This window comes from Alexandromys fortis, unplaced genomic scaffold, assembly GCF_014885135.2.
Source record: "Alexandromys fortis isolate MF-2015 unplaced genomic scaffold, M_Fortis_MF-2015_v1.1 scaffold_8_1_9099942, whole genome shotgun sequence".
NCBI lineage: Eukaryota > Metazoa > Chordata > Mammalia > Rodentia > Cricetidae > Alexandromys > Alexandromys fortis.
In genome coordinates, this window is record NW_026067898.1 from 8,992,792 (window position 1) to 9,012,445 (window position 19,654).

Below are 19,654 nucleotides of genomic sequence, written 5' to 3' on the forward strand. Positions count from 1 at the left end.
CAAATGACCACAGGACCTCTCCAAGGCCCACATATGACTGCTTCCACCGTTCCCAATGCTTCCACCCTGGGAAGAAGCCTTTGGATTTTTGAGAGAAATTGGAGCCCTAAAGCGTAACAGCAGATACATTGTTTCTAGAAGCAGTGTTTGGAAATTAACAAATTTGCCATGTTGTTCTAGAAGTCATTCTTGGAAACTTGGGCTCAAATAAGCCAGCCCTAACTTTTTCTGCTTAAGATAGAATGGTTACTGTGATTCTGTGCATGATCCCTTATTAATATATACTTTAAAAAAATAAAGGGTATTTTAATTACATGTGTATGGAGAGGGGGGTTAGGGTAGTGCCCATGAAAGCCAAAAGAGTGCATTGGATTCCTTGGAGCTAGAGTTACAGGCAATCCAGTCCATCTAGCATGCTAGGAATTGAACTCTGGCCCTTCCCAAGAGCATTAAGCACTTTTAAATGCTACCCCTACCCACCCCTCCATTTCTTAAACATTTCTTAGATCTTAACTGTATATATAGCCTTACCTGATCTGAGACTCACTATATAGACTAGATTGTCCTTAGAGTCAATGGGACCCACCTACGTCTGCCTCCCAAATGCTGGGATTAAAGGCATAGGTCACCACACCTAGCACTGATACTATTTTTAAAGAGTTTTTTAAAATTTATGCATTTTTATGTGTATGTGTGTGCTAGAGATGCTGTGCAACATGTACTGCTGCGGTCTGTAGAGACCAAAAGAAGCATCAGATCTCCTGTAACTGGTGGTTCATTAGCTGCCCTGTGGGTGTTGGGAACCTAGGCAAACTCCTGAACGAGCATTACGTGCTCTTCATGTCTTTGTGGCGGACCATCACCACAGCTCTATACATGCTAACTTTTTTTGCTTATTTTTTATTATTATTAAAATCATTGAATTTTAAATTTGTTTAAATAGAAGAATCAATGGCTGAATGTTAGAATATATGTTTGTATGTGTATCATAAGAAATTGTTTTGCTGGGCGTGGTGACACACACCTTTTATCCTAGCATTCAGGAGGAAGAGGCAGGCAATCTCTTCAAGTTTCAAGTTCAAGGCCGGCCTGGTCAGTAAAGCAAGTTCCAAAACAGCCAGGGTTGTTGTTACACAAAGAAACCCTGTATGGAAAAACAAAACAAAAAGGAGGGAAAGAAAGAAATTATTTAAGAGAATTTCCTAGTTTTAAATTTATAGTATTTGAAAAATGTTAGTGAGTTAGACATGTGAGCCACCATTCCTGACTAAACATGGTTTTAAATTGTTGGCTGTGTTCTCTTGCTAGAGCTTGTCCCATCATTTACTTAATTTTTCTATTATAAACATTGAAATTAATTTTAGTATTATTACAAAGCATTGTGATGAGTATCATTTTACATAACTATGTGTGTATCTCTATTAGTTTCTTCGACTATATTTCTCAGACTGGAATTACCAGCTCAATATTATATAAACAGTCATGGTGGCTGAAGCACAAAGACCAGAAGTTCAAGACCACCATAAGACTAAGACCTTGTCTTTAAAAAATAAGGACTGAAGTGAAGCTCAGTGGTAAAGCACTTGCCTAGAATGCACAGGTCCCTGGGTTGGATTCCAGTTATAAATAAACAAATTAATAAATGAATGAAATGTAAATATAGTTAAATATTGGGCCAAAAAGATGGCTCTCTGGGTAAAGGCATTTGCTCGAAGACTGGACCTGAGTTCAGTCCCTAGAATTCGCATGGTAGAAGGTGATCCTAACCCTGCAAGTTGTGTCTTCTGACTCCCACACATTCACACAATACAAAAGAAAAAAAGAAAAGGTCACTCTGCTTTTGCTTTCATTAATAGTTTAGCTCTCATTAATAATGAACTGTTTTCATCTTAAGCACTCCAATCTTGAGTATTACATTATTTTAGCCAATGATACTGTGAGATATTTAATGTTATATACCATCACTGACCAAAACAGCCCAGTGAATATCAGTTTTATGTGTTAAATCTTGCTAAAAGCAGCAGTGACATATTCTCTTTATGTTAAGGTAGTATTCCTTAGGATGTTGAAAGTTCTACTAAATATTATTATTTTTTGAGCTAGGGTTTCACTGTGTAGCCTTGGCTGTCCTGGAACTCATTGTTCAGGCTTCAGACTCACAGAGATCTCCTGCCTCTAAACCCTGAGTGCTGAGCTTAAAGGTATGCCCACCATGTAAATTTTTTTTGAACTTGTCCATATATTGGGTTTTATGGTCTAAGTTGTTGAGAACAACTGACCAGGTCTCTTCCTCTATTACCCTGCAATAATTGATTTTAGAAACACCAATTTGGTGATGATAGTATAAATTATTTTTTCTCATCAGTAAACATGTGTAATCTAAATTTTGTTCTAGCATACTTAATTTAAACATACGGATTTTCACATTTTAAAATGTACTTTGTTGATAGTGTCACTTTAAGAATGACCTATAAAAATTAGCACAAAGCGTTTACCTGAAAATCCTTACCACAGTCTTTTTGTAAATACCTAGCTAATTTTTAGATACTGCACAGACTCCTATTAGTCTCATTTGTATTTAGGGGATGTGCTGTTTAATTGAATAAAAGATGCAGAGTTAGATACTTAGTAAAATTCATTTACATGCTCTATTTTATTGGTAATACCTTTGCCTTTGGTTTCATTTTCATTGAGAATAATTTACCTTTGTGGTAAATTATTATACACTGTCAGCTGATCAAAGTGGAGATTAAATACAATATGTACTTAGCTCAAGTCTCAGTGGAGGTATATATCTGTTAATCAGTAGCTTTCTCCTATTGAATGGAGTTCTCTTCAACTAAGGAAAAAGTTAGCAAAAAGAGCTGTTACCCACATCAAAACTTATTTATACCCATTTAACAAGTTAAATAGTAATAATAATAACATAGCATGAAAATAACAGTAAAACCACAGAATGACTAATTCTTAGGAGGTTAATTCTGATAAGAGATGGCTTAGCATATAAAAACACATGTCATGCAAGCCTGGCAACCCTGGTTTAATCCCTGGAACCCCTGTGTAGAGATGGAAGGAGAGAACCAACGCCACAGAATTGTCTTCTGACCCCCACATAGCTACTGTGGTCTGTGTAACACCTCACCCCACCCCAATAATAAAATCTGAAAAGACATGGCCAAGCCTCGGAAACACAGGTTTCTCAGCTATTAGAACGTAACATTAATTTACTATGGATGCTGTGTGTTCACCTTCCTCCCATCTGCACATTAACTTTTTTCTACCTTAAGGTTCTATCCAAAAAATTTTTCACTTCTTTCCAACCTTGTTCAATGAGATAAATGCTCAAGCTCTTGTTTTTATTGAGAGAAATACTTGGGTTTTGTATGTATCAATGGAGTTGAACTTTTAGAAGAAATTATAATGATTCTTTGTTAATATTGCTAGTAATAGTATTATAATTATTCTACAAAGTTTCTTTAAAAAAACCTTTTAATTTGTCTAGAAAAGAATTCACATAAATTATAAATTTTATCTCAGCATATAATAGTTACTCTATTAAGTATTTGTTTAAAAAGAATCCAGAGGGCTGAAGAGATGGCTCAACAGTTAAGAGCACTGCCTACTGTTCCAGAGGTCCTGAGTTCAATTCCCAGCAACCACATGGTGGCTCACAACCATCTGTAGTAAGATTTGGTGTCCTCTTCTGGCCTGCAGAACACTGTATACATAATGAATAAATAAATCTTATAAAAAAAAAAGAATCCAGATTCTTCATGATATAATAAGCATTTTTCTCATTTTAACCAGATTGATTTTTCACTCAGACTCTCTAAGTTTCTCTTTTAAATACACATTTTCTCAGATGATTGCCCAAGGTCAGATTTACCTTCACCTTTATCAGATACCAATTTGAGTCTATTTTGCCCTTCCTATTAAAAATTGTGTGTGTGTGTGTGGTCAATAATTCCTATGTAACTAATAGTTAAATTTGATCTTTGGATCTTGTTTGAGAATTCATAAATACATAACACATATTTTCGTCTGCTCCTTTTCACTTAAGACAGTTTGCTTTCATTTTCCCATCACATAGCAGGCAGTGTTAATCTATAGTGTGTTAGGATAGTTGGATAGATTTTGTTTGTTTGTTTTGGTTAGTGTTGCTGCTGCTGAGTATCAGACCTAATGTCTTGTACATAGCACTTTAACACTAGACTACACCTTCAGCTCCAGTTGTTCCTTGAAACTAATCCAAGCAGAGGACACTAGTAGAATACAATTCTAAGTTAAATTTGCTTAGGTTTTACCTCTTAATTTTGACACCTTCACAGTTTTCTAAGTGTGGCACTTATACCAAGATGAGTTTACAAACAAATGCTTTAATAGTTGCCTTCTATAAAAAAGTCACATTGGGAGGTTTTGTGGAACCTAACAGGAATCTTATGTGCAGATACTTTTCATGTGGAATGTAAAGTATATCAATGATAATTTTAATACAAGGATAAAAGGCAGCAAATATCAGTGAGCTCTGCAATGTGTTCATTATCTTAAGAGCTTTGTTTCTGGGTTGCTTATCAAAAGCACCACTACTAATTTTTCCAGATTTGGGGTGGACTCTTAAAGGATAAAGCAATAGGAAGGTAGCCTGAGTGGCAAAGAGTTGGATTGTCCCAGTGTCCACAGCTGAGTGGATAGTTAGTGAATGAAACAGTTCCTTCAACATGGAGATACAGACAGGTTCTGAAGAAGTAATAATTATTTTCATAAAGTAATGATTAATTTTCTATTGATGTTTCTAAGTAAAGTACATTGATTTTCTTTAATGTAGCTTAGAATTTTACTGATTTTAAGAATCAACTATTATTTTAAGGGGTTTATTTTTTCCATTAACATTTATGTGGTTTTGGCAGACTTGGAGATCATAGGAGGCGCTCAGCTTACTTGGAAGGGTAGACATAAAGATAAGTCTATTATAGTGGTAGGCCAAGTAATGAATGTTCAGAGCACATGGGCACTGGTGAGGCTTCTAACTTGAAGCTGGAGGATGGAGAAAGGGCTCAGTAGTTAAGAGTGCTTGTTGCTCTGTCAGAGGACTGGAGTTTGCTTACAACTTTGGGCACTCTAGTATCTTCTTGCTTCTGTAGACATATACGTGAACATAAATTAAAATAGCATAAGCCTTTTTTAAAAATGGAAGTTGGGTTTGTATGCAGGAGTTAGGATGCTGATAGGTACTAGGTGTCGGGCTTCTCAACAGCTACATGACAATTCTAACATCCCCATTTGTAAAGCAATAGAAAAGAGTGGGGGTTAATTTAACTTCTGAACCAGGAAATGGACAAAATAAATGACTGGTTCTGATTTTGGGTAAAAGTAGTGCTTGATAAGGAGCTCTTCCAAAAGATTGATTTCCGGGCACAGTAGGTATTTAAACATGCTGTGTCTGTTGGCATGCAGTACTTACCCAGTGTGAGGTGAGGAGAGGTGTGACAGAGCTTTAAACGCGCATTCACTTTAACATGAGCTAGGATTTTAAAAATCACTCTTTTAGGTTAAAGCCATTTAAAGTGATGTTGTGGTTGCTGTTTCTTTGCTGTATTGTAACACAGGAATTCCTTGTTGTTGTTGGTTTTTGTTTTTGTTTTTTTAACACAAGGTTTTTCTGTGTATCTTTGGAGCCTGTAGGTCAGCTTTGTAGGTCAGTCTGGAACTCGCTTTGTAGGTCAGTCTGGCCTCGAATGCACAGAGATCACCTGCCTATCCTTCCAAATGTTGGGATTAAAGGCATGTGTCACCAATGCCCAGCCAACTAGGGAATTCTTTACTGTGGAATATAAAGCCAAATTTCTATCTTTTTCTTTTCTTACTTTTCTAAAAAAAATTCTTTTTCCTTTCTTTTTTCTTTTTTAAATTGAGACAGGGTCTTACTATGTAGCCCTGGCTGACATGGAACTCTCTATGTAGATCAGGCTAACCTCAAACTGACAAACATCTGCCTCTCTAGCGCTGGGATTAAAGGTGTGCACCACCACACCTGACCTCAGGTTTATTTTTTAATTTGCACAGGAGTCATGTTTAGAATATTCTCAGTTAAAAAGTGGTAAGTAAAACAGTATTTTTGTAAAGTCTTTGAATTATGGAGTTTATATTTATGACATAATAAAAAATGAATAGTAGTCATTTTATTAATTTTTTTTGTCCTAAGGCTTTATTTTCAAGTCTTTCAAATTAGTTATATACTATCATTTCTTATTCTTCTGTAGTGGTTTTTCTGGTTATTTAAATCTAGTATGTCTTTGTGTGCTAACAGTAGATGGATTATGTTTTAGTTTATAAGTTGGTATTTTACTGTTAATGGTGGTTTTACATGTTGTGGAAATTGATAATCCTTATCAGTTTTCTTTGATCAAATTGAAAATCTTAACTGTATTTTAAAACTTTTTGCCACAGCGTTTTACCAACGAGGATCATTTGGCTGTCCATAAACATAAACATGAGATGACACTGAAATTTGGTCCAGCACGTAATGACAGTGTCATTGTGGCTGGTTAGTATATGCTTTTATTAATGGCTTATATACTATTTCACCCAGAATGTGCACAATTTTTGTGTATTCTCTGTAAATGCTATGAAATGATATCCCAATCACTTCACTTATAGTAAATGTTGGCAACATGTATTTACCCATTAGTTTCTGTATGTTCTTTTGATCATTCATTTCACTTTTATGTGTGTTTTTCAAATAACCATTTGAAGTCAGTTTTACAGAAGTTAATTAGAACCCCAGGAATGTTCATGACTTTTACAAAGTGGACATTTAACGATAATTGTCTTCATTGATATTTAGTGTTTCTTTTAGCTGTCACACATCTGGTTTTCAAAACTTTATGAAGATAATAAATGATTAAGCACTTCCTGTGGAAAAGAAATCTTTAGTAAACTTGGTCATTATAATTTTGTTAAAAATGTTTTAAATAAAATGTTTTATTAATTAATAATACTCTGAAACTGGGGTGTAGATCAGTAGTATAGTGCTTGCCTAGCACGCACAAGGTATTGGTTTTAATACCCAGCCATGCAAAATAAAATAAAATTTCTTCATACAGAAGACCTAAATTCAGTTAGTGTTTGTGTATGTGTATGTGTGTCAACCCTGTAACCATATGTAATATACCTTGAACAGATCATTATTTTTCATATGTGAAAAAGAAACCCAATTCATCCATTAGCTTATCATCACTGTCCCATATTAGTTGGTTTCTTTGATGCTTCATATATATACACATTTTTGTGTATTTGTATAATAAATACTATGTGTAATTTCAGTATATAACTACAATCCTTTCTTTTGTGAAGCTTAGTTTATCCTGTGATTCTAGAATTAACTCAAATACTGAATAGTACTACTATTTTAAAATTATTACTTGGTCTAGAGATCAAAACACCATATGTAATGTTTTGGAAAGATAAGATGTTGAAGCAATATCAGATAACTCCTCTGTGTGAATTATAATTTTTGTAATGAATAAATGAGAGGAAACAAAGAGTTAGTGATTTGTTAAACAGTTTGAGGACGAGAATTTTTGACATATCTTCAGTACTGTAAGTAAAAGGACACAGAACAGAGTGAAGTGTGTACTTCTTTGGAATATGTAAATAGTAGGACCACAATAAAAATTAAAGAACAGTAAATAAAATTAAAAACTATCTAGAAAGTGTTTTCCTTGGTAGGAAAATCTTTGTTTCCTTGAGATTTACTATATCAGACATTCTCTTTGTAAACTTTTATCTCAAGAATGTTTTAAATATGGTTTCTAGAAATTACTTTTCTGATTACATTTAGTACAATATAAAAATAGAACATACACAGTCATAGCATTTTACTAACATTGAGATAGTTTACTATAACTGTATAGATAGAATGCATGATGATAATAGCCTTAAGCAATCTGCATGTTAACCAACTGTGCCTGTGATGACTTTTCTCAAGTCTGGTGGTCCCTTTGATTTTCATCATCAATAGCAGTGATTTACGCTTGCACATTTTCCAGATTCATTCCTCTAGTGTGGGTTGTCTTCATCCCGATCATCCTAGACAGTCCTTTTATAATAGTCACTTTTATATTTGAATAATTTGAATTAAAATAGATTTAAGCTGATATGTGTACATAAAACCCTTATCACACGCCTTTAATCCCAGCACTTGGGAGGCAGAGGCAGGCGGATCTCTGTGAGTTTGAGGCCAGCCTGGTCTACAAGAGCTAGTTCCAGGACAGGAAACAAAAGCTACAGAGAAACCCTGTCTCAAAAATCAAAAAATAAATAAATAAATATTTTTTTGAGATCTTTGGAGTACAGGTTAAAGATTAAATAATGAGTAAGATTATGTCGGACTCCTACAGTAATTCTGATATTGTTTACACTGAGACAAGCCTACCTGATGTCTAATATGAATGCTTAGTGAATTATTTTTGTTAAAAATATTTGTAAGTAGTACATGTAAGAGGTAAATATAAAATTGTAGTACCCCCTTGTTGACAGAGGTGTCTGTCCCGCCTGGTCCTGCAACTGTTTAGTCCCAAAGAAACACACAGAGGTCTACATTAATTATAAACTGGTTGGCCTAGTAGCTCAGGCTTCTTATTAACTGTTATAATTTATATTAGCCCATACTTCTTGTCTGTGTTAGCCACGTGGCTTAGTACCTTTTTCAGTGAGGCAGTCACATCTTGCTTGCACTGTGTCTGGCTTCCTCTAGACTATCTGGATGATGACTGGAGACTGAAACGTCCCTCTTCCCAGAATTCTTGTTACCCGTCTTACTTCCTGCCTAGTTGCCCTGACTGTACTTCCTACTTTGCTACTGGCCAATCAGCATTTATTTATATACAAGTGACAGGGTACAGACCATTGTCCCACAGCACCGCCTATAGAAAATCAGTAATTAACAAATATCTGACCTTCAGCTAAACAGATTTTATCTTAAACCAGTTCTGTCTTAAGTAGACTAGATTCTGTGTATAACCACTAAAATTACTGCCCTCAAATGCATAAAATATTAATACATTTGAATGTACTACCAACTCTAATGTAAAAAAATGCCCTCAAAATAATACTAAATTGGAAGACTTGTACGTTTTGTTTTTCATTCATCTTTGTAGTTGTACAGACAGTACATTAATAGTCAGTATATATGTTAGCATACATATCAGTGAGTGCATATTCACGTATAGTTGAAATCACTCAGGCTGTAAGAAAGTTGAATTCACATTCTTATTAAATTAAGCTAGAAATTTCATTTGGCATGTGACTCTTTTATACTCACTAGATTTTTTAAATATGCTTTGCTGCATAGTAGAAATAAGGGTTTTGTTTTTTAGGGGGGAACTTTACCTTGTCTTTCCTTTCAGTATTTTGATGTAAAATAGTATATTAGGCTTGAATTCATAATACATTATGGACAGCTAGTTGAACATACCAAGATAAAGCATGCATGTGCTCTCATTAATTTTCCCTAAATGGTATTCATTTAGCAATCATAACTTTTGATAACGTAACTTTAAAAACTTCTTATCACTGTGTTAGATAATAGTAATTCCTCCAGAATATTCTTTATGTCACTCTACTCAGTAGTACACTAAGCATAAAAGAACCTTATGGTTTGTGAAATTGGGGAAATATGTTGATATAAAATGAAGTATAACCAAATTTTGTTTTAAAGGAAAACATCTCTTCAAAGAGAGAAATAACGTGTGACTGAGTCAGTGCTACTAATCTGTCAATTTGTTAGCAACTTTTAGAATCTTAACATGATCATTTATATTTGTGTACTTACTTCTTGACATTTATTTCAGATCAGACACCAACTCCAACAAGATTCCTAAAAAACTGTGAGGAAGTGGGTTTGTTCAATGAATTGGCAAGTCCATTTGAGAATGAGTTCAAGAAGGCCTCAGAAGATGACATTAAAAAAGTAAGTTAACCATAAAACTTAAAATACTTCTGATGATAAACAAATGATAGTTTTTGCTCTCGATTGGCCATTTTTAACTTTTTACAAAGTTTTCTTTATTGTTTGCATTAGATGCCTCTCGATTTGTCCCCTCTTGCAACTCCCATCATAAGAAGCAAAATTGAGGAACCTTCTGTTGTAGAAACAACTCACCAGGACAGCCCTTTACCTCACCCCGAGTCTACTACCAGTGATGAGAAGGTTAGAGCTGTGGAGAAGATTACCTCCCATGCCTTTGTTATTGTCTGTATTTGTGGGTGTGCATGGCATGTGGAGGGCAGAGGACAACTTGTAGGAATAAGTTCACTTCTTACACTATGTAGCTCCCAGGGATTGAGCTCAGGCTTTCAGGCTTGGTGATAAGCACTTTTATCCACTGAGCTATCTCACTATTCCCAAACTTGTTTATTTTTAATCTTTATAAAACTTTTAACATAAAATTTTATAATTCACTGTTGGATTGTACAGTATATAAACAGGTATCTATATATATGTATGTATGTATATATACCTGTATGAATTCTTAGGGAAAATTCCACCTTCATAAGTAATTATTTTTATCAAATAATGTCAATTAAAAGAGAACTACAACCCATTTAGAAAATAAGGTGCTATTTTAAGATCTGAAAAATCAGTACAACTGAAACAATTTGAACAGGATAGTCAAGAGTGAGTAATTATTACTTCACAGTATATATTTTATATCAACAGTGAATGATATTAGTAACCTGGGCTTCCTGGGCTATAGTTGTGTGTTGAGTTGTATTATGATGTGTACTTGATCACTTTTTCACTTGGAAAATACATACAATAACTGCATTTATTCAGTGCCTACATGTAAAGAGACAGTGGCAGTGTTCCTTTTTAAATTGTCACTATAAAATCATAATAAGAATAGATTTCTAGGGAGCTGGAGAGATGGCTCAGTGGTTAAGAGCATTGCCTGCTCTTCCAAAGGTCCTGAGTTCAATTCCCAGTAACCACATGGTGGCTCACAACCCTCTGTAAAGAGGTCTGGCGCCCTCTTCTGGCCTTCAGGCATACACACAGACAGAATATTGTATAATAAATAAATAAATAAATAAATAAATAAATAAATAAATATTTTTTAAAAAAAGAATAGATTTCTACTGTGAGAATATGTATTGCTGATAGGGATATATCCTAAGAGATGTCTCAGCAATATCATCTTTCTATCCAAAGCATAATGTATTTACACAAATGTAGACTGTAACCTTCTACATACTTAGTATGTTACACCTGTCATTCCCATGTTATAAACCTGTACTACTTGATGCTACTGTATTGACTATATAGGTAGTTATACCGTTACTGATATTTGTATTTGAATATAGAAAAGGCACAATTAAAAATGCAGACTGGGAAGATGGTTCAGTGAGTAAATCTTGTTCCCTAAGGCTGAATTTTGAGCCCTAGGACCCACATAAGAACCAGTAGCTCAAGCACCTGTAAATTTTTCATGCCCTTAAAGGGAGATGAGAGGCAGGGATAGGAAAATCTCCAGAAACTCATAGGCCTGCTGCCTAGTTTACACCGTGGCAGAGAAACTGTCTCGAACAAAACAGAAAGGTGAAGTCTCACACCCAGACGTTGTCCTTTGGCTTCTATGTGTGCATGCCTGTACCCCTCCCCCCCGCACAAGTATGTGCACGTACTCTTATGTTCATATATTACAGACCTACATACACCAAGAAAAAAAACACTCAACAACAACCAAATCACCAGTATAAAAAAGTATAAATGGTGCACTTGTATAGGCACTTACCATGAGTAGAGCTTACAGATTGGAATTTCCACTGCCAGACTTAAGTGAGGGAGGGTCAAGTGCGTGTGAAAACCTACTGTAGGCTTTACAAAACACTGTATGTAGACTACTAAATGTATCTTTAATTCTTTAAATAAGAAATTAACCTAGCTTACTGTAACTTGTATAAAGTTCATTTTTTAAACATTTTGACTAATAACATCTTAAATCATAGACAGATGGTATAGGCACATAATAATGCTTTATTTATATACTTATTCTGTACTACTTCTTTCCCCAGTACTGAACTGCACTCATAGCGAGCAGGTACCCTGCCACTGAGCTACATTCCCAGCCCCCAACCTCAGAATTCTTGAAGCTAAGTACATGCTCCCATTCATTAGAGATTTCCCAAAGTCATAACTTTTAATGATTATACTTTATCATTATCTTGATATATTTAATTATCCTCTTTTTTCTAAACATATTTTATTCCCACATTTATTACAGTTATTAAACAGATCCTGAGAACAGTCTTATTCCCCTCAGAGCATTCCTTCCTCTTTACATTTATCAGTTTTTATCCTTTGTGACTACTTTATCATCTTCTAGGGGTGCTCCTTCTGCATTTTTAGTCCTCAGTTCCTTTTAGTAGTACATAGTCATGCCAAGTTGAATAAAATCAGTTTTGGACCTCCTTTTCTGTTTAATTTTCTTTTAGGTGTATACCAGATATCTCCCAAATATGTACCAGGCCACGCATCCCTCCTGTCAGACTTGTATCTAGTTCTGTGTTGGCATCTCCTGTGCAGTGTCTATGGAGCATCTTAGATGTCTGAAACAAACATATTTCTTTGCTCAGTTTTCTCTTCTGAGGCATGTTGGCATATCTTTGTAATTCCTGCATTAGGAAGATAGTGTCAGGAGTATTGCAAGTTCAAGGCTAGCCTGTGCTACTAATGTAGTGATGAGGCGAGCAGGCCTGCTTTTCGTCCTGCCCGGCTCCCGCACGGCTAGCTTTACACCCAAAATAACAACACAGAAACTGTATTCATTTAAACACTGCCTAGCCCATTAGTTCTAGCCTCTCATTGGCTAACTCTCACATCTTGATTAACCCATTTCTAATAATATGTGTACCACCGCGAAGTGGTAGCTTACCGGGAAGATTCTAACCATCGTCTGTCTTGGGTAGGAGAAGCATGGCGTCTGCCTGACTCTGCTTTCTTTCTCTCAGCATTCTGTTCGGTCTTCTCCGCCTACCTATGTTCTGACCTATCAGGCTAAGCAGTTTTCTTTATTAACCACTGAAAGCAATAGATAGATAGAAGACCCTCCTACATCATACTAAGTATATTTTAACCCTCCTGAGTTGTATAGCAAGCTCCTGTCTCTCCCTCCTACTCCCCTCCCTGTGCAAGACCACCCCTCCAACAAAAGAAAGAAAAATATGTATCCATCTCCTTACTGAAGCCAATCATTTAGGTGTCACCTTCAATTCTTTTTAACTTGACTTTGAACCAGTAGCAAATCTTACTAGATTTTCTTACAAAGTTTTGAATCTTACCCTGTTTTGTGTTCCCTGTTGTTGTCCTAGCTATCATCTTTCAGTTGGATCACGAACACCCTACTTCTCTTCCCCCAACCTCCAGTGCTGCGAATGGAATCAAGGGCCTCCAGCATGTACTCTAGACTACTGGGTGTTACTGATCTCTGTTTCTCTTAGAAAACACGGGGCTTCTTTCTTTTGCCCAAGCTAGTTTCATATTAATAATATTCTTGCCACAGCTTTCCAAATTCTGGGACTGTGTATAGGTGCGTGGCACCATGCCAGGCTAAAACTTGTTTCTGACCTGCTCTGTACCTGATGTTTCCCTAAGTTCTGGATGAGGGAACTTAAGAACTCATTGAGGTCTTCTTTTCCCAGCTCAAAGTCTTATAGAGAATTGTTACTTACGGGAGTTTATATCCATTCCCTAGGAAGAGCCTCTGATCTCGACTCCTCTACCCATCCATCCTCACTTCATGCTACTCTAGTCATCAAATATTCCAAGGCTTTTCCTGCCTGACACTGCTTCCTTCTCCATTTCCCTCGCTGTCATGTTATCCAGCTCTACCTAATCCTCTGCTCAGTCCTCCCACTTAGTACTGGCTCTTGAACATCTCCTTGTACTGTGGAGGGAAGTTTCCTTGTCTGTCTCACTCATTTCTTGTCACTCCGCCCACAAGTTCTTGAGTTCTAAGTTTTCAAATGTGCTGAAAAGCTGTAGTTACAATGTTACCAATTTCTCCTTCCAAGTATCTTAATAAGACTTCAACTTTAAGTAGCAGCATAAAGGCAGGTTCAAAAGAATATGCTAATTAATGAGTTCTAGGTAAGGCCCTTATCGTCCTTTTGTAATCTGTAAAACTATGGAAGAATATTAAGAATCATCCTAGCTAATTTATAATTTCTATTTCCCTTTAGTTTTGGAAGCTCTCAGCAGTAGTTAGTAATTTTGTATAATTCATAATACCAGTATTACTTGGTCTTTTGATACTAGAAAAAACTATTTGAAATTAGAAAACATTTCTATTAATTTAAAATGTCTTAAAGCTTTTTTTGTTTTGTTTCTCAAGGCAGGGTTTCTCTGTTGTCCTGGCTGTCCTGGAACTCACTACATAGATCAGGCTGGTCTTGAACTCTGATATCTGCATGCCTCTGCCTCCCAAGTGTTGGGACTTAAGACTTGTGCCACCACTGCCTGACATCTTAAAAATATTTCTAAAGACCAAATTTGTTTAAATCATAATACTACCTTTCTGGATCAGTTTCTTGTTTCTGTAATATAATTAGCAAATAAGATAGGACAATCCCTTCTAAGTTTTGTTTTTTTCATTACTGACAGTGGATTGGGTTTGTATTTCTTACTGAAATTCTCACAGAATCATTGCTAAGTAGTCCAGCCTAATTTATCTTAAATTAGTAGGAAGACACATTGAACCAAAAAAATGCAGATTTGTTTTCTAAATTTTGAGAATTGCATTTGAACTTTATAGCTGCATCTAAGATATTTTCAATTAAATTTAGATAGTAATTTATTTGGAGGGTCATTAAGTATTATCTAGTGGTTGCTTTCAGAAATGTGTTACATTCTGTTCACTGAGGTACATGAATTAACTTGCATTTTTAAATACCACCCTTTATTTATCTTAAAATTAAATAGGAAGTACCATTGGCACAAACTGCACAGCCCACATCAGCTATCGTTCGTCCAGCATCATTACAGGTTCCCAATGTGCTGCTCACAAGTTCTGACTCAAGTGTAATTATTCAACAAGCAGTACCTTCACCAACCTCAAGTACTGTAATCACCCAGGCACCATCCTCTAACAGGCCAATTGTGTAAGTGCTTCCAGTCAGCCACTGGCTGTACGTGAGTTGTAGGGTTTTCTTACTATGGTTTTCCTAGAATATTTAATTACTTGAATTATACTATGTGTGTGTGTGTGTGTGTATGTATGTATGTATGTATGTATGTATGTATGTGCGTGCACTCGTGTGTACATGCGTGTGAGTAAGTGATCTGTCTTTCTTGGTTTTTGGAAATTTAGTATTCTTTTAAAAATAATATTATCTAACAGACTGGAAAATAAATACCTAAACCTTAGCTAAAAATAGACTATAAGTTTAAGATGGTCTTATTTTTATGCTGTTTGACACAAAACATGAATTATTTCATTACAAGACGACAATTGTCTCAGTTCTTAAAAGTAATTCCCAAGACTTTTCTGATGAGAATTTTTCCTTTTTCAAATTGGGAATTGATGATTTTCCCCAGTTTTTTTTTTTTTAAGCATTCCTACATGGATTATGCATTTAAGATGCAATTAGAAAGAACTAAGTTTTGGAATTTGCCTTTTGGAGGTTAGAAGACATATTTTTAAGTAATAGGAGGAAAAAGACTGTTATTTTCCATAGGTGGTTGGTATAGATCTTTACATTTTCCCTTGTTTTGTTTTTCTTAGTCCTGTACCAGGCCCATTTCCTCTTCTATTACATCTTCCTAATGGACAAACCATGCCCGTTGCTATTCCTGCATCAATTACAAGTTCTAATGTGCATGTTCCAGCTGCAGTCCCAGTAAGTTGGAAAGTTAGACCATTTAAGTCTTTGTCTCAAAACTGGTCTTGGTAAAATAACCAGGAAATTTAATTGAACTGCTTGATTGGCTCACTAAATGGAATTTATCAAATGCTTATTAATGGGTGATATTTATTCATTGATACTTAGTCCTCGGCAAACATGATTGGATAGAAAACATTTTTCTGTACCTCCCCCCACAAGTTTTCTATATTTTGGGGGTACTATTTCTTGATTCAGCTCCTTTCAGTTTGCCTAGATTTATGGAATTAAAATATTTCCAATTTTCTATTTTAAGATATTTGTGTTGGAATGCTGTCAGATAGCTCTGGTGTTTATAGTTCTAAAAGTTCTTCACAAAACCAACTTATCCTTTATGATTACATGTAGTTTACAGAATTCCTTTGATAGTCCATGCATGTTAAGGTCTAACCATTCATATCTAGGCCTGGTGACACATTAGTAATTCCAGCACTCAATCTGCAGGCATAGGAGGACCAAAAGTTGAAAGCTTGCCTCAGCTGTGATAAATATGAGACCATTCTGGATCTCTTTGTTGTGAGAAAATCCAAAAGAAGTTTTATGAGGGACACATTAAATATACAAATTTTAGAAAAGGTAGAGAAGATAATCAACTAACACTTATAAACACATTGGTGGAGATGGGTGTTTAAGAGCTTGTCCTGCTCTTGCAAAGGACCTAAGTTCAGTTCCCAGTTTCCATTTTGAGTGACTCACAACTGACTGTAACTCCAGTTCTAGATCCGACAGCTTTGACCTCCATGGGCACCTGCACAGAGTGCATATACCCCACACACAGATAGACACAATACACATAATTGAAAAACTTAAGTCTTTATAAAGCACAATATTTGGAATGATGAAAAGTTAGAAATAGTTTTTTCTATCCTCACATTTCACAAAATAATTTTACTCACACTTTTCAAATTCGTCTTCAACGTTTCACATATTTATTCTGAAAAGCACTGTTCTTTAGCAGAGCTGTTCAGAACATACTATTTTCTTTTTCCGTAAATTTTTATGATACAGCATGCTTTGAATTTCTCTTAATAATTTCCTGTAAAGAATACTTCACATCTTAATTGTTCATATAATTAAACAGTTCCCCCCAGCCCCCGGGGCCTGTGAAGTAGCTCAGTGGATAGACATTGGCCACTGAGTTTGACAACCTGTGTTCCAGTTCCCAGGTCCCACATGGTGGAAGGAGAGAACCAACTCCAGCAGACTGTCCTCTGACCTCCATACGTGTGCCATGGCATGCTTGTGGGAACAACTATACAAAATAAATAAGTGTAAAAAACATTTTAAGTTTCATTCTGTTATTACATGGATAATAGTGTTGATTCGTGTGGTATAATCCTTTACTATGTAGTTTTTTGAGAATATTTTTAAAAGCGTACTTTATAGCAACATTCTAAAATTTATGGTTTGGATATGCTCCTTATCAATATTAGTAGCATATTAAGTATTAACTTTATTTTAAAAATCTTTCTTCCTTCCTTTCTTATTTTGAAGCAGGATTCCACTATGTAGCACTGGCTTGTCTGGAACTCTGTAGACCAGACTGGACTTGAACTCACAAAGATCCACCTGCCTCTGCCACCTGAGTTCTGGGATTTTTTTTTTTAAGTGATCTAACTATCCAAATTATCCTTTATTGAGGTAATCCAAAATATTTTATCATCATTAAATAGAACCTTGTTACTCAAATTGCATTATTTAAAAGACCTAGTGAGGACTTGGATATAAGGTTTGATTTCTCTGTTTTGAGTATATTTTTGAAGCAAGAAATATTCTTGCATTGCATTTACGATAAAATGGTTATCCTTTTAAATGTGCCTTTATTGAAAACAGCTTGCAATGAAAGAAGAGATGAATGCTATTCATGTAACAACTGCAAAAGTGGCAGGCCCTGTTCAAGTGCTTCCTGAGAAGTTTTCAGGGACCACCTGCTTCTTTGTTATATGTCAAAGCATATACAGTTTAGAACATTCATATACTTAGTAAATCAAAGTTGATGATGAAATTGTTTTTATTTCTTACTATCACGCTTTTGATACTTCATTGATATGAAAATTAGAATGTAAGAGATAATAGTGCAAATTTTTGCACCAGTCACTTTGAATATTATAAGTTTATAAGAAAAATTTTCAAAAAAACAGGTCAGCTGTCACAGGCCTGTGTCACTTAGGATGCCGAGACAAAAAGTATGCAAGTTCAAAGCTAACCTGAACTACAGAGTGAGTTCAAAGCCATCCAAAATAACATTATGAAATTCTCTCTCAAAAACCAAAAGTAAATTGATGGCTAGTGATTCAGCTTTCTAATAGAGCACTCACCTCATACACACAAGGCCTTGGCTTCAGTCCTTGCGGAGTGGGGTGGGAGAACCTGGAAGTCATTGTTTTAGAGAAATTGACAACTTTTAAAATTTTTATTTTTTTCTATTTCATTTTACATTCCAACCACAGTTCTCCCTCCCACCAAATTGACAACTTTTGAATTATAAATCAGGCTATACAGTTCATCAGAGTTCATTGCAAACATATAGTCAGCTGCAGTTAAAGTTTATAATTTTCTAAATCCAAAGGTTACAGATTATAATTGTGTTCAGTAAAAAATGTACATCTTGTTTTTAAATGCTGAGTCAAAGTTATTTTTAATGTCTTTTACACAGCTTGTTCGGCCAGTCACCATGGTGCCTAGTGTTCCAGGGATTCCAGGCCCTTCATCCCCTCAGCCAGTGCAGTCAGAGGCAAAAATGGTAAGCAAGGGTTGTTTTCTGTTTTTAGTTTTGTCTCTCTCTCTCTCCCGCTCCACTAAGGCCAGCATTTTCTAGTCATGGGCTGAATTACACTATGGAAGAACTAGAAATTTTGGAAAAGGAACGCTTCCCTTAGTGTAGTGATTGACTAATGACACTTTAATATAAAGGGTAAGCTGGGACTAAAATTGTGGTTTCTGTCACTTGTTTGTCTGGTTTGGAGTATGACCTTAAACTCCTCCTGGTGGAAGCTTTGAGTAGTACAGCTCTGAAAGTGGTGCTGAACGGGTTTTAAACATAACTTCTCCAAATAGTATGCCAGTTAGAAAACATTTCATGGGTTAAAAGAAAGACACTATTTTTCTCAGCATTAAAAAATTCACATTATTTAAAAAAATGGGCTATATGTTAGGAATCAGGAGTTTTTATTTTAGTCCTTATGCTGTGTCCTCCATTCTTTGGGTCTTTTCCCCCACATAGGCTGGGCAAGCACTCTGCCCCTAAGCTACATTTTAACGCCCTATTTTTTGTTTTATTTTGCATCAGGGTCTCACTAGGTTGTCCAGGCTGGCTTTGACCTCGCTCTATTCCTATACAGACTTTGAACTTGGGATCCTCTTGCCTTAACTTCCATAGTGCTGTGATTGACTTTCATTATCTGAAATTAGTTTAATTTTCTGTAAAGTAAAGGAGTAAGCTTTCATTCCTGCAGTTTTTTTTGACTCAAGTCCTATAAACTGTCTTAACTTTCTTGACAGATTCATGAAGTTTCTCATATTTATCAAAATCAGTGTATTAGACTCCCTATGGTCTATTAATGATACAATGATACTTTGTCCTAATATCAATTAATATATCCTAGTAAATAATAGATAAGTATTGCTAGATTCTTTATTTGCTTCCGTTCTTTATTGGCACTGTGGTCATAAAAATTTGTGCATCTAAGAATATAATTTGTTGAAAGACTTAGTG

At 35.5% G+C, this 19,654-nt stretch overlaps 1 protein-coding gene across 2 annotated transcripts in view; it reads left to right on the top strand.

The window, feature by feature from the left end:
• Atf2 (activating transcription factor 2) overlaps positions 1 to 19,654 on the top strand; it is a 69,397-nt gene that overhangs the window by 23,092 nt on the left and 26,651 nt on the right. Inside the window, exons 5-10 of one of the 2 annotated variants that reach the window (XM_050120102.1) lie at positions 6,448 to 6,544; positions 9,852 to 9,970; positions 10,082 to 10,210; positions 14,981 to 15,159; positions 15,783 to 15,897; positions 18,596 to 18,682. In XM_050120102.1, coding sequence (XP_049976059.1) covers positions 6,448 to 6,544; positions 9,852 to 9,970; positions 10,082 to 10,210; positions 14,981 to 15,159; positions 15,783 to 15,897; positions 18,596 to 18,682 — 726 coding nt within the window. The remainder of the gene's footprint in view (positions 1 to 6,447; positions 6,545 to 9,851; positions 9,971 to 10,081; positions 10,211 to 14,980; positions 15,160 to 15,782; positions 15,898 to 18,595; positions 18,683 to 19,654) is intronic. The other variant, XM_050120108.1, reaches the window with a different exon arrangement.